At 34.9% G+C, this 13,475-nt stretch overlaps 1 protein-coding gene across 1 annotated transcript in view; it reads right to left on the bottom strand.

Annotated features, from left to right (window-relative positions):
• LOC145256408 (lipoxygenase homology domain-containing protein 1-like) overlaps positions 1-13,475 on the bottom strand; it is a 798,046-nt gene that overhangs the window by 247,996 nt on the left and 536,575 nt on the right. Inside the window, exon 14 of the mRNA XM_080115275.1 lies at positions 3,717-3,964. Within this exon, the coding sequence (XP_079971401.1) occupies positions 3,717-3,964 (248 nt within the window). The remainder of the gene's footprint in view (positions 1-3,716; positions 3,965-13,475) is intronic.

Genomic DNA, 13,475 nt, shown 5'->3' with positions numbered 1-13,475 from the left:
GAAGTGCATTTCTGTTTAAATGTGTGGTCTTTAACAAATGATCCGTGGACCACAATGCACCCAAAAGTTGTCTCTTTGTGGGCTAGAGAAAACATTTTCGTGATCAATATTTTTCTTAAATTTTGATAAGTTTAATAAATTTGTCTGTCATAATTTTGAATTAACATTATTGGACTTGTTGACCTATCTAGCAAGTGCAAACGAACAGTCAATCAAAATCAAGGTTAACAAAGTCTGTTCTGAGAAGGAGAAAGGAAACTGTATTCTCTTTATCACCATAATTCATACAGAAAGCTTCTCAAGCCCATAGGAAACACATTAATTTTTTTTTTTTTAGTAATGGGTCACCACTTTTCATGTCTACAAAACACTCGCGGGTTAGATGGATAGATTAACAGTTTAATGATGATTAATACTATGAGACGATTGATAATGTTCATATAGCACTCACTAAAGACAACAGCGGGCTAAAAAAAACCCAGTAATTATTCCCTCTTTGTCAGAAACATCACTCATGAGATGTGAGAACTGCAAAAACAAAATAGATGGGGGAGGGCCATTAAAAACACTAAATAATAAGGAATTATTTTCCAATTACGAGGGCGTTCAATAAGTAATACCCCTAACCCACTTCCCATAGATGTAGAGCAACGAAACTTGGCACAGTTATTAGTATTTCTCTACATAGGAACCACCCAGAGTTATGCATTTCTCCCATCGTTTTATGCAGCTTTGGAGACCGTTTTGTAGAACACCCCAGGTCGGTCCTTCAACCATGACGTGACTTCAGAAATCAATGGAAAATGCTTTCTTTTCAAAAACAACTTCATGGCTGGGAAGAGGTGAAAGTCAGAGGGTGCAAGGTTAGGAGAGTAAGGAGGATGGGGAAGGATTTCATAACCACGCGCCCGTGCTTCTGATCTGGCGACATGCGAGTTGTGGACCGGAGCATCCTGCAGGAGGAGGGTACCTTTGCTGATCTTGCCCCGTGTCTTGATTTTGATAGCTTCCCTTAATTTCCTCAAAAGTGAAGCATAATAGGCTCCTGTAATTGTGGTACCCTTTGCCAGGAAATCTGTCATAACTACTCCGTCTTGGTCCCAGAAGACTGTGAGCATGACCTTGCCAGCGGAGGGCTGCACCCTTGCCTTCTTTGGAGGTGGTGAGTCCAAGTGCTTCCATTGCATTGACTGGGCTTTGATCTCCGGATCATAGTGATGGATCCAGGTTTCATCCTGTGTAATCAGTCTTTTGAAAAACTTTGACTCATCTTCTTGGCACATCTCCAAATTCATCCTCGAGCACTCAACGTTTTCTCGCTTCTGGAATGGTGTGAGCAACCTGGGAATCTATCTGGCAGACACCTTATGCATATGCAAATGGTCATGAATGATAGTTTCCACAGACCCTGTACTAATCTTGACATCTTGGGCTATTTGGCGAATAGTAATGCGCCTATCTTCCAAAATGGCAGCCTCAACTTGACGGACAGATGCCTCATCAATGGCAGAAGAGGGCGAACAGGTCTGTTTGAATTCACGATGCCAGCTCATATGATGGGGTATTATCACCATAAGTTTCTTTCATTTCATCAAAAGTCTCCTGTGGTGTGCGTCCTTTCAAATACAAAATCCGGATCACTGCTCGACATTCAACAGGCTCCATTTCACACCTAACTCAGTTCAAACACCTGTAAAACAGAAACCACAATGAGTTCAGAGCTGTAATTTGCCACATAACCCGTAGAGATATAAATCATTGCACATGCAAAATTTCAGCTAGATCAGACAACTGGAAATGGGTCAGGGGCATTATTTATTGCATGTCCCTCGTATCTTGTAGATATCCAATTGAGAAAGTTTAACAACAGAATCCGACTATTTATTAAACAAACATGAAAGTATATATTTATGAAAACAATTTAGTTTATTATTATAACACTACTTATGTTCCGGGCAAAATTCAGTAATCTTGCTAGTCGAAAAGTAGAGCGATTGGCGGTCGTGCGTGTTAAAATGTCCAGATTGCACGAAGAATGATAAAATATGTATCTTTCGAATATGTCAGAAAAATAGACCTCGCAATGATAATTGAGAGCGGAAACCGATGAGATTGTTTTAGCAAATAATACAGCCCTTTTCGCCTCGATCGGCTAAGAGTGCAGATCGACCCTGTCCTCTTCCCCACCATCCAACCCAAATATAGATCCATGCTCTGTGAATTCGGAGAAGCTGAAAATTAGTTTGAAATCCCCAAGTCTGAGAAATTGAGAAATATAATTGAACTTTGTTTTAAGTCGAAAATCCTGTATCTAGAACCAGAATAATCTATCCTTTTTTTTTGCACGATTATATCTGGAAATATCTTATGAATAATTATTCTCGTTTATAAGAAAAGGATCTCCGAGTTATGATTGATTATTGATTGATTATCGATTGATTATTGATTGCTTTGATTGTGGAGAGTAACCCAGTTAATTTCAGATCTACCCTGAACCCGACGCCAAGTTAACAGTTGAAAGAAGCGATACACTAGCAGCACCTACGAAGAAGAACTCAACAACAGTGTCTAACAGTAATTATTCCTCCTTCGTCAGAAACATCACTCATAGGATGTGAAAAATGAAAGACAATATAGATGGGGGAGGGGCATTAGGAGCACTTAATAATAGGGAATTACTTTCCAATTATCTTGTTGATATCCAATTAAGAAAGTTTAACAACAGAATCGGACTATTTATTTTATAAACATGAAAGTATATTTTCATGAAACAATTTAGTTTATTATTATTTAATAAAACTAGAAAAAATATGTGCTAGTATGTATGACAAACGAACATATACTACACTGCCTCTCAAAGAAGAGGCAATGCCTGGGTGGATGGTATCATAACAACTGAACAGATATTACACTACACCTCCCTAAAAAAAGAAGTGGTAATGCCTTGGAGGGTGGTAACATAACTACAGAAAGATACTATGCTACCACCTCCCTACAAAAACAAAAAAGAGAAAATAATCCTTGGGAAGAAAGTATCGTGATCACAGAACAGATACATTTATTTATTTATTTATTTTCAGGCAGGAATACTATATTACTCCTGCCTGCAATAAATGAATAAATAAAAAGACGGAAGAAATAAAAGAAGAGTTAATGCATGGGAGGATAGTTTCATGATAAAAAAATACCAAACTACATCTTACCCCTGAAGTGACCATTGAAAGATAGTTCATTCGTCTGAAATTAGTAAATTGAATAGAGTAATAAAAGATAGTAATAGTATAGTTTCGGCTTCAGGTCAATATCAAATCTTCATTAGTAATAATTAGGGCTATGACAACAGAATATTCTTTTCATTGTTTTGACTCTCGAGTATATACCCGACACAGTTAATCAACCGAGAACCACATCACACTATATAAAAGCATATAAGATATCAATGGATACACACTTGAGAAAAGAATACGCTGTTGTCCTAACCCTAGTAATAAGATAATGAAGATTTTATATCTGTCTGTTTGATATTATGAGTCTCTAAGTTGGGGATTTTACTTAGGTGAAAAAAAATCGCAAAAGGTATGTGAGATTTAGATAAATAAAGCAGAAATTAGTAAAAACAAAGAAAAAAAAACAAAAAACAAAAGCAAAAATAAAAAGAGAGAGAAAAAAATGAACAATAATTTATTATTATTATTTTTTTTTATTAATGAGCTTACCTTTTCCAGAAACCAAGCAGAGAATCTTCCGGAATTATCATGCCAAATTCTAATTTTGTAGGGTATTCCAATGTCAGTTGTGTTTATTGTAAACTGGTCAGTTGAACCCTTCTCAAAATTATCATTCTTGTTATCCAAAGTTATTTGATCGGATTTACCATTATCTCCATAAACTACCAGACTTACATTGGCATCAGTTCCAGCTCCGTTTTTCTTTCCAGTATAGACCGACGCAGACCAAGCAAACACTGAAAGAAAGAAGACATAATTAATTCTTAAACTCATCAATTTGTAGCTAAAGATTATAAGAGTTTCTAATGCTATAAATTAAAATGACTTTATTAGTAGCCATAACTATAAGACTACTCGTCAAGAATAGGCTTTTACCACTTTTATGCTTGCTTATGAAGATTGAAATCAAGATATAATGATGCCAAATCTTAGGTGCCGAAAATCCATTACATGATCTTGATTCTAGAAAGCGCCTAAAATTTAATGGGTTTTAATGAGAATTTGAGATTTCAGGAATCTTGTGTAATTGGAATCTAATGATTTATGACTCAAATTCAATGAAAATATAAAATATTTTAATTATAAAATGGGAAGTTGTGTCCATATTCTGCCTCCCAAAAACTCTTAAAAATTCCCCAAAGAAATTTAAATTTGATGAATATCTATTAATTTTGAATAATATCTATCTATTTATATATTATTATTATTATGATGATGATGATGATGATGATGGAAGAATTAGAAAAATACTTAATGCAAAACACAGAAAGGTTAATTACTGCAGCAAGAGGCATTGTAAAAATTAACAATACAGAGAACAGAGGGGTAAGGGATAAAACGAGAAAAGAAAAATGGGAAGAAAAACAGCTATTCGGACAATTCATAAGGATGACAAAGGATGACTCACAAAAACACTTCGACATGGCTACAAAAAGGACACCTAAGCAGAGAAATAGAATCGTTAATAACAGCTACACAAGATAACATGATTAAAACCAACTACATCAAAGCAAAGATCAACAAAACAAGAAAACAGCAAATGTAGACTTTGTGTAATAATGGCAAGCAATCTATGAAAGATTAATGCAAGCAACAGTAAATGTAGACACTAGTTTTGTCTTCTCTGCGCCAGCCTCTCGAGCCAAAGGTTCTCAAGTCCTTCGCCACCCTTACTCAAGGCACACCTCCATGCTGGTCTATCTTCGGCTAGCTCCTCCCACACATTCACATCGATGTCAAGAGCGATCAGATCCCATTTGACCACATCTATAAAGCGCAGCACCGGGCGACCGCGGCTTCTTGTTCCATTTGCCAGTTCACTGTAGAAGATATCCTTAGGGAGACGACTATTGGGCATTCTGCGCAGGTGTCCAAGCCAACTCGATCGTCGGATCTTAAAGTGTCTGGAACAAGGAGCGCCTACCAGCACGTCTTAGCACCTCTTCCTTGGTGATTCTATCCCACCAATTGATGCCCATGATATGTCGCAAGCATCGGTGATAGTAGACGTTCAGTCTTTTCTCATGACGAGCATACATGGTCCAAACCTTTGCTCCATACAGTAGGGTACTCAGAACACAGCATTCGTAGATACGGCATTTTGTGCGAGAAGTGCGGTATTTATTGGACCATGCTCTTTCACATAATCGATTGAAAGTAGACGCTGCTCTACCTATGTGCGTTTGTAGCTCCTGTTCAATGGATACTCCCTTATTGATGTTGGATCGAATATACACAAAGTTCTCGACAGTCTCTAATTCGTGGCCATTGATGGTGATTGGTGATGCGTCACCCTGGGGCATCATGACTGTCTTCTTCACACTGATTACCAGTGCAAACTCCGCACAAGCAGAATTCGTACTGGTAGACTTTGTGTACAAAAGGATGAAACGATAAACCACATAATCAGTAAATGCAGCAAACTAGCCCAAAAAGAATATCAGAATAGACATGACCAGATGGGTAAAGCGATACACTGGGAACTATACAAACAACTGCATCTTGAACACCCAGATAAATGGTACAAGCATAATCTGGTAACAGTACTTTAAAGTAGAAATCATAAAGCCAATGGGACATGGACTTACAAACAAATAAACCTATCCAAGTAAGGAGACCAGATATCATAATAGTTAACAAGATGGAAAAGTCCTGCCAGATCGTAGATTTCGCCATTCCAGCAGACCACAGGATGAATATCTCCAAATCTGAACACTGTGAATTCAATCCCTGTACAGGGCAGTACATAGTACATTCAATCATACTCTAAAATAAATGTCAGTAAAAAAGAAACTAGTGATATAAATAGTTTTTTATTTGGATGTAAAAATAAATATTTATAAAAAGTTTACTTATTTTCTTATCAGTTTCTTTAAAAAATGTAACATTTTCCTGCCATCATGTTTGAAGAAATGGGTTTTTACTAAATCCTTCAATGTACAGACGCTCCCGGATTTGATCACTGTAGGTAATTTCTACAGAAATGAAAGCAAAGCGTCTGTGTACCTAAATTACCATAAATATATTTTTATAACTTACTACCTAGCTCTACACATGTACTGAACACTGTTGAAGTAAATACTGAGAATCAATCTATAAAATATTTTACGTGCTTATAAATTTTTAAACTTAAATGTAACATACTAAGAAGCATACAAATCGATTGGATAAAAATCAATAAACCATTTTCAGTATTTACTAACATGTTCATTATTTACTTTATTGTTTTTTTTTATGATGATTTTCACATATTTAGAATCATTTGAAATAACTTTTATTAAGAAAATCATTTTCAGATCGTTTAAGATTAAGGGACTTTTTCATCTCTTTTCTATGAAATTTAGGTCAAGTGATTCAGTCACTTATTTTCATTGGCTTAAAACGCTCATTTTCATTGTATTGTGTTTCAGATTCATATTATGTGGAACAATGTAAGTCATTTAGTAACTGAAGATATCTCATAAATAATACTGTCCATTGTACCTATATTTTCGTTAACTGCAGTGCATCTAGCAATATATACAATCATCATCATCAGCAGTATTATCATAAGCATCTACAGCATTATCATCATCAGCAGCAACATTATCATAATCATTAACATCATCATCAACATCGTTAGCATCATTATCATTAAACTTGCATTTTAAATTTTCCTGGAAATTCCTTCATATCACACAAGAATCTTAAGAATGTTTTACAGAAGTTCTTCATTGTTAATTTCAACATTAATGTATATTTTTAACCACGAGCAGATAAAATTAATTACTGAACATAACAGTTTTTCACCATTTTTATGTCCCTTTATGAAGCTTTTAGTTTTCTTCCAAAATTCATAAAGACCATTAGTCTAGAAGTGAATTTTGTACATACACATATATAAACGCATACACGTACCTAACGTTATATAGATATATGTATACATATATCGATATAAATTTGTTAGGAAATTGGTGCTCAGACAAAAAAATGTCCTCAGTTTTTATTATACATTGGAAATCGTAAGGATTTACTAGGATCAATCCCTGTTTTAAGTTTATCATCATTTTCTTAAAACACATTTAAAAACTCTCATTTATCTATTGCATTCGTATGACATATTCGAAGCAAAGATAAATAAGACAACATTATTAATATACATTTTTTATTCTTTATTCATTACTTTAAAAAAATACTCAACTCCGTAACATAAAGTGTTCACTTTTGAAAATAAGATTAATTTAAATATTTACTTAGTGCATAAAAAATAGCAGCACCAATAAGTTGGAGGGAGGATCATGAATAGTATAACATTCACCAAAAGGTTGCCTTCAAAATTTATAGTGTAATGCTTTCAATAGCGATTGTTTTTTTATCAAAATACAATAATTAGACTGTTTTTGGTGAATTTTTTTAAATTTGCATATTTATGTTATTAGAAGAGATGCTTGTTTTTGTTTATTACTAGTATTGCAAGAACCCATGCACATCCAAGTTTAGAGAGAAATCAATTTGCTAAACAAACCCTTTTCAGCCACGATTATTATTCAGATATTGCTCTACCTCCGCAGACGACCATTTACTATCAATATTATCAAAAAAGGAACTGACTGAAGTACATTACAACTGCTACCTTCAAAAAGTTGTGAGAGATAAAAGAACTATCATTAACTCCTTCGTACGAGCAGACGGTTATTTCTTCTAACTTTGTCTTAAAAAAAATAAATAACTGAGGATTACTACTAATGTTATTACTTCATAAAAAGTCGTTCATGAAAACAAACTTTCATTAAAAAACTCTTTTTTATTAACCACATGACCACTCTCTTCCGTTGTTCTCATAAAACATAAATGATTTAACATGGCAATCAGTTCATATTGTGCTTGTCTGTTTCTCTTTTTGCCACTATACGCCCGTTGACATAACATAACATAGACATTTATTTATAGTTTGTAGGTAAAAATTATTTCACAATTAACAAATTTTTTTTTACACTTATAAGGACTATATTTTATTTAAGAAAGTAGGTGTAAATTTAAAATGCAAACATGATTTGATATGATAACACGTTGTGTAACAGGAATCTAATTTTTCTTTTACTTTCTCATAAATTTGGGAACTATCATTTGATAAAAATTAAAAAGGAAAAAGAAATGATAGCATTTTTAATTGAAGCTTTTAAAAAATTGCAAACTTTTCGGTACTTGTTTTCGCCGTTTTTCAATCATATCCATTCTATGAAAAATGTTTTAAAGCGTATTTAGCAAGGATATGAGAGTAGATATGAGTATCAGTTGTTACAGTTCTACAGTTGTGAATTAATTTTAACCAGTGCTTTTCAACCGGAGTTCCACGGAACGTTAGTGTTCTGCCGGTACAATTCAGGGGGGGGGGAGTCTGCAATTTCTAAATTCGAACAAGGAACAAATAAACAGAATGTTAAATTCAATTTTGAAAATCTATTTTATTATTATATGCATTCAAAAAAAAATTGCTTAAATATACTAAATTTTCCGTAATTGAACTTGCTACATTTAACTTTGCTTTTATATATTCTTAATATACAGTCAACGCCAAAAAATCGTACTAAAAATCATAAGAGTATTTTCATTTCATTTTAATTTTTGAATGCTTTTTTTTTGCATAAGACAACTAAATTATTGCACAGGGGTTCCATGATCTAGTGGAATGTTTCCATGGGGTTCCGCTCCAGCAAATGGTTGAAAAGTACTGATCTAAACAATACAATGTACCAGTTGTAACAACATGCATAGAAATTGCAATTAGTTTCAAAGGTATATACTTCCCCCGTCCCTCTCCACCTCTTTCTCTCTTTCACTTTTTCTTGTTCTTTTTATCTCCTCATTATTCCATTTTTTCTTCTCTCTTCCTCTCTCTCTGTATGATTCTCTTTTATGCATTTGTTCCTCTTTTATTATCCCCTAGCCCCCCCCCCGTCTCTCTGCCTTAATCTCTTTCATTCTTCATTTTTCCATTTGCTCACCCCCCTCTCCCTCTCGGTAGTTGATTACCACTGATATAAAACTGACCACACAGAAAGCAACTTCCTGATGTCTACAGAAGCAGAAAGCAAAAAACAAACATGTAAATAACAAAGTTTCTACTCATCTTTTAATCAAACATCTACATTTGAAAAGCTTATCTTGAATAACACTAAAAGTAGACATGTTTTCTTTTTTATCAAATGAATGCACACTAAGTTTAATGAATGTTGTATATGTGCTTCGAGGAAGGGTTAGAATTATCTTTCCCTTTTCTATCTTCAACGGATATTCACACACGTGTCCACATGAGAGCATATTTTTTTCGCCTATTTTACTTATTTTAATTTATGAATTTTATGCAGATGATACCATTAATAACTCAAATTTGCCAACAAAATAGTATCAAAATTAACTGTGGTTCACTATTGTGATGACCATATGTGCTTTAACTGGTTGTGCTGTTGAGCGTTTTACACGGTCACTTTAAATGATCCACAAAACTTTTGTTTAATATCCAGGCCAGGTATCTGTAAAAATTAATTTAGTAAAAGTAGGTGTGCTTGGCATGGATACGCTGGAAGAAAACAACATAATATGATTAATAGTCAAAAATAAAATAATCATTGGTTGAAGTTGGGCACCTGGCTGGGAAAAATATGGTGCATTGCCAAAAATAAAATAATTATTGATTTGTACCATCTGGAAAAAAAGTTAAGGGCAATGAGAAACACCCCTTTGCTAAATAAAACATTGACATTTGTGGGCTTTGCATAAAAGTCACAAATTTGCTGTGTGTGCGTCTTCCTTCCTCACTAACCAACCATCCATAACTGTCACCAACAATAAAGATATACCATCATATTTTCATATATCAGTGTATCATCATTCTTTTTAATATGGCAGAAATTCTACACTTTGGTGTTGATACAATTTACTCGGAAGCTTGGTTAATTAGTTGGTCTGGCTGCTAACCTCAAAAACAAGAAAAAGTTGCTGTGAACAATAATAAATATTTGCTGGAATCCATTTGTGTAACAATAATCTATATGATAAGGTGACAGGACCCTGTAGAGATTTCGAGAGATAAATATATAAACTAAAGGGTCACCACTTATAAAGATCGGGTGTCAAGTCGAGGACAGAATTTTGGTTGGGCAATGAGTGCTCCCATACAAGGATTAGAAATAACCAGTGGATAGGACAGAAGATTTCTTGAGACTAAGTGTTCATCCCGAAGCATGACTCAACAAATATTTATTTACATTAGACTTGAGGGCGACTATGTTATAATAGATTGGAAAACAGTTTCATGATATTTTATCCCACAGATGAGACACTCTAGGAAAGAAAATTTATTCATGAAAGTTCCGTTTCGTTATTGGCCTAGAGAAAGAGAAAGGAAAGTTCTTTGATGTGATTATAGCAAAGTTTTTGCTGTGGATTGAAGTTTAGTAGTTTTTCTATCATAAGCATAATAGTACCGCAGAAAGAGATTAGAAACATCGCTTTTGCGTGAAAGGGGCTGTAGGAATGAGAAGAAGATCATCTCTCACTTAATTATGAAGTTTTGTACTCTGTCAAGGCAAGAAAGAGTACATGTGACAGCAATATTCCAACATGTGAACGGTTGCATCAGGAGTGAGGTATCTTCTGGAACAATAGAATGATCCAACTGTTTTTTCAACAACCTTAGCAAAAGATTTGATGTAAATCATCCATTTCAAGTCTGGAGTAAAAGTCAGACGTAGGAGTTTATTAAAAAAAGAGACTTTCTTACAAAGAGGGACATTTATTTCAACTGGAAGGAAATAAATATCCAAAAGTTTGTGATGAAAAGAGAGAAGCTAGGTTTTGGAGGCATTAAAAGCAACAAGTCATTTCCCCTATTTCACCACATGCTCCAAGTCTGAAAATAGGGAGGAAGAGAGAGAGAGAGAGAGAGAGAGAGAAGGGGGGAGGGAGGGAGGGAGAGAGAGAGAGAAGGGGGAGGGAGGTAGAGAGAGAGAGAGAGAGAGAGAGAGAGAGAGAGAGAGAGAGAGAGAGAGAGACGGACAGACCGAGCTTTGTCATCAGTGTGCTTTTTGTAACACTAAAGAGAGGCCGCATCAGACCTGTAGGGTTGATGTGACGTTTCTTTTGGTTAAAAGTAATTTTTTTGTTCCCGGACGATGATCGGGTGTTGAAGGAATAAAAATTATTATTAATTTTTTTTTGTCAATAAATTCTGAGCTAAGTCTGTTGTTGACATGGCGGCGGCAAAAGTGCCTTTGTAGTGAGAGGTTAAATCACAAAATCTTCAAAAGCGAAAAAGAATGCATAAAATATTTTAGCCAAAATACACAGGCGTTTGATCTGAAATGGCCGAAATCATAGTTTTGCAGGAGCCGGAGGGTTGGGGATTTCACACCCGCAATTGGCAAAACTATGAGCCAAGGTTGATCTGTGAGTTTGACAAGTTGAAAAAAGTCGGGTTGTTTTTGATCTGAGAAAAACACTCGCAGTGACTCGGCATTATGTAAATAACAAAGTTTCTACTCATCTTTTAATCAAACATCTACATTTGAAAAGCTTATCTTTAATAACACTAAAAGTAGACATGTTTTCTTTTTTATCAAATGAATGCACACTAAGTTTAATGAATGTTGTATATGTGCTTCGAGGAAGGGTTAGAATTATCTTTCCCTTTTCTATCTTCAACGGATATTCACACACGTGTCCACATGAAAGCAGATTTTTTTTCGCCTATTTCACTTATTTTAATTTATGAATTTTATGCAGATGATACCATTAATAACTCAAATTTGCCAACAAAATAGTATCAAAATTAACTGTGGTTCACTATTGTGATGACCATATGTGCTTTAACAAAGAATAGGAAAAAAATGAATTGTCCGAAATTTCAAAACAATAATATGACGTATCGAGAATTGTCACTTGGTGAATCAGGTCGAACGAAAATTGAAGTTATGAAATATTTTTGCTCGGATGGGAAAATGTGTTGTCCGATAAGTTCAAAGCGACAAATGCATTCTTGGTCTTTTGACATAAACAAAATGTCTGATATAATGGGATGGCCGACAACTAGAACTTAATTCAAAGATAAACTAAATTTCCTTTGAATTATCAAAGCGAAAAATGAGATCAATAGATAATTTTAAAACAAATAAAATCGCGTGATTTACTTTAAGTCAAAGGAAAAATAATTTTCCTGGATATGGAAAAATTTCATTAGTAAGCCAGGGAGGAGTTAATTAATACAACGTGTAAGTTGGGCGTTAATTAAAGGAGGAGTCAATCCAATTTTGGAAATAGACCAATGAAAAAGGGCCCTGTCGAAGTATAATCAACCAATGAGAAAAGGCCCCGTCGAATTATAATCAAGCAATTTGATTGGTCGATGACGCACATGGATGCCGTCATCATTCCATAATTGTATTATAAAAGAAAAGAAAAATCAGAGATTAAGTCAGAGAGAGAATCCGGAATCAGAGTCAAAGAGAGCTAAGTCAAGTTGTTCTGTCTCGGCAGAATCACCTCTCCTCTCTCTCCCCCTCGCTTGTTGCCTGATAACTCAACGCTTATAACGTGTCGATCACTTAACGAGAATTACGCAAAGTCCGCGATATCGATCAGGTATTTCAACAACAGAAGCTCAGTTGTAGAACTAACTGCTTGCTTGAATTAATTGTCAACTATATGTATATGCTGTAAATACTTCTTTAATGAATTTCCGAAATATATATTATATTAACCAACCTCCGGAGTTTTGTTGCTGATGTGCGTTGATCCCTATATGTGTATATTTCTTTATTTGCCATTTGTGACACCGTATCCGTCAACGAACACCCAGAATAACTAGACGATCCACGGAGAACAGGCCTTGAGGACCGAGCATCCGAGAAGAATCCCCAACGCCTTAACGAAGAACTCACTGGGTGACGCGACGTACTAACGGTTGGCAGACCTGGTTGCCCAGTCGACATATCATAACTGTACTGACCAGGGTGCAGATCATAACTGGGCCGCGATCAGAGGTTCAAGGTCGTGTAAGACCACGTTACAAGGTCACACTTTGATGTACTGCCATACAATGTTATGTCGTCTGCATAGATATCAATGAATAATCTCAATATACGATTTGAAATTTATGAAGATCGGGAAGAGACTAAGACTCAGAATAGCTTTATTTATATTATAGGCTTCTGATGTCTACCCGTTAACAACTACTTTAATAAACCTATCAGAGAGAAAGGATTTGATGGC

This window comes from Euprymna scolopes, chromosome 32, assembly GCF_053919585.1.
Source record: "Euprymna scolopes isolate OS-2025 chromosome 32, ASM5391958v1, whole genome shotgun sequence".
Taxonomy (NCBI): Eukaryota; Metazoa; Mollusca; class Cephalopoda; order Sepiida; family Sepiolidae; genus Euprymna; species Euprymna scolopes.
Note: the sequence above shows the minus strand (reverse complement) of the source record. Positions and strands in the feature narration are given on the sequence as shown.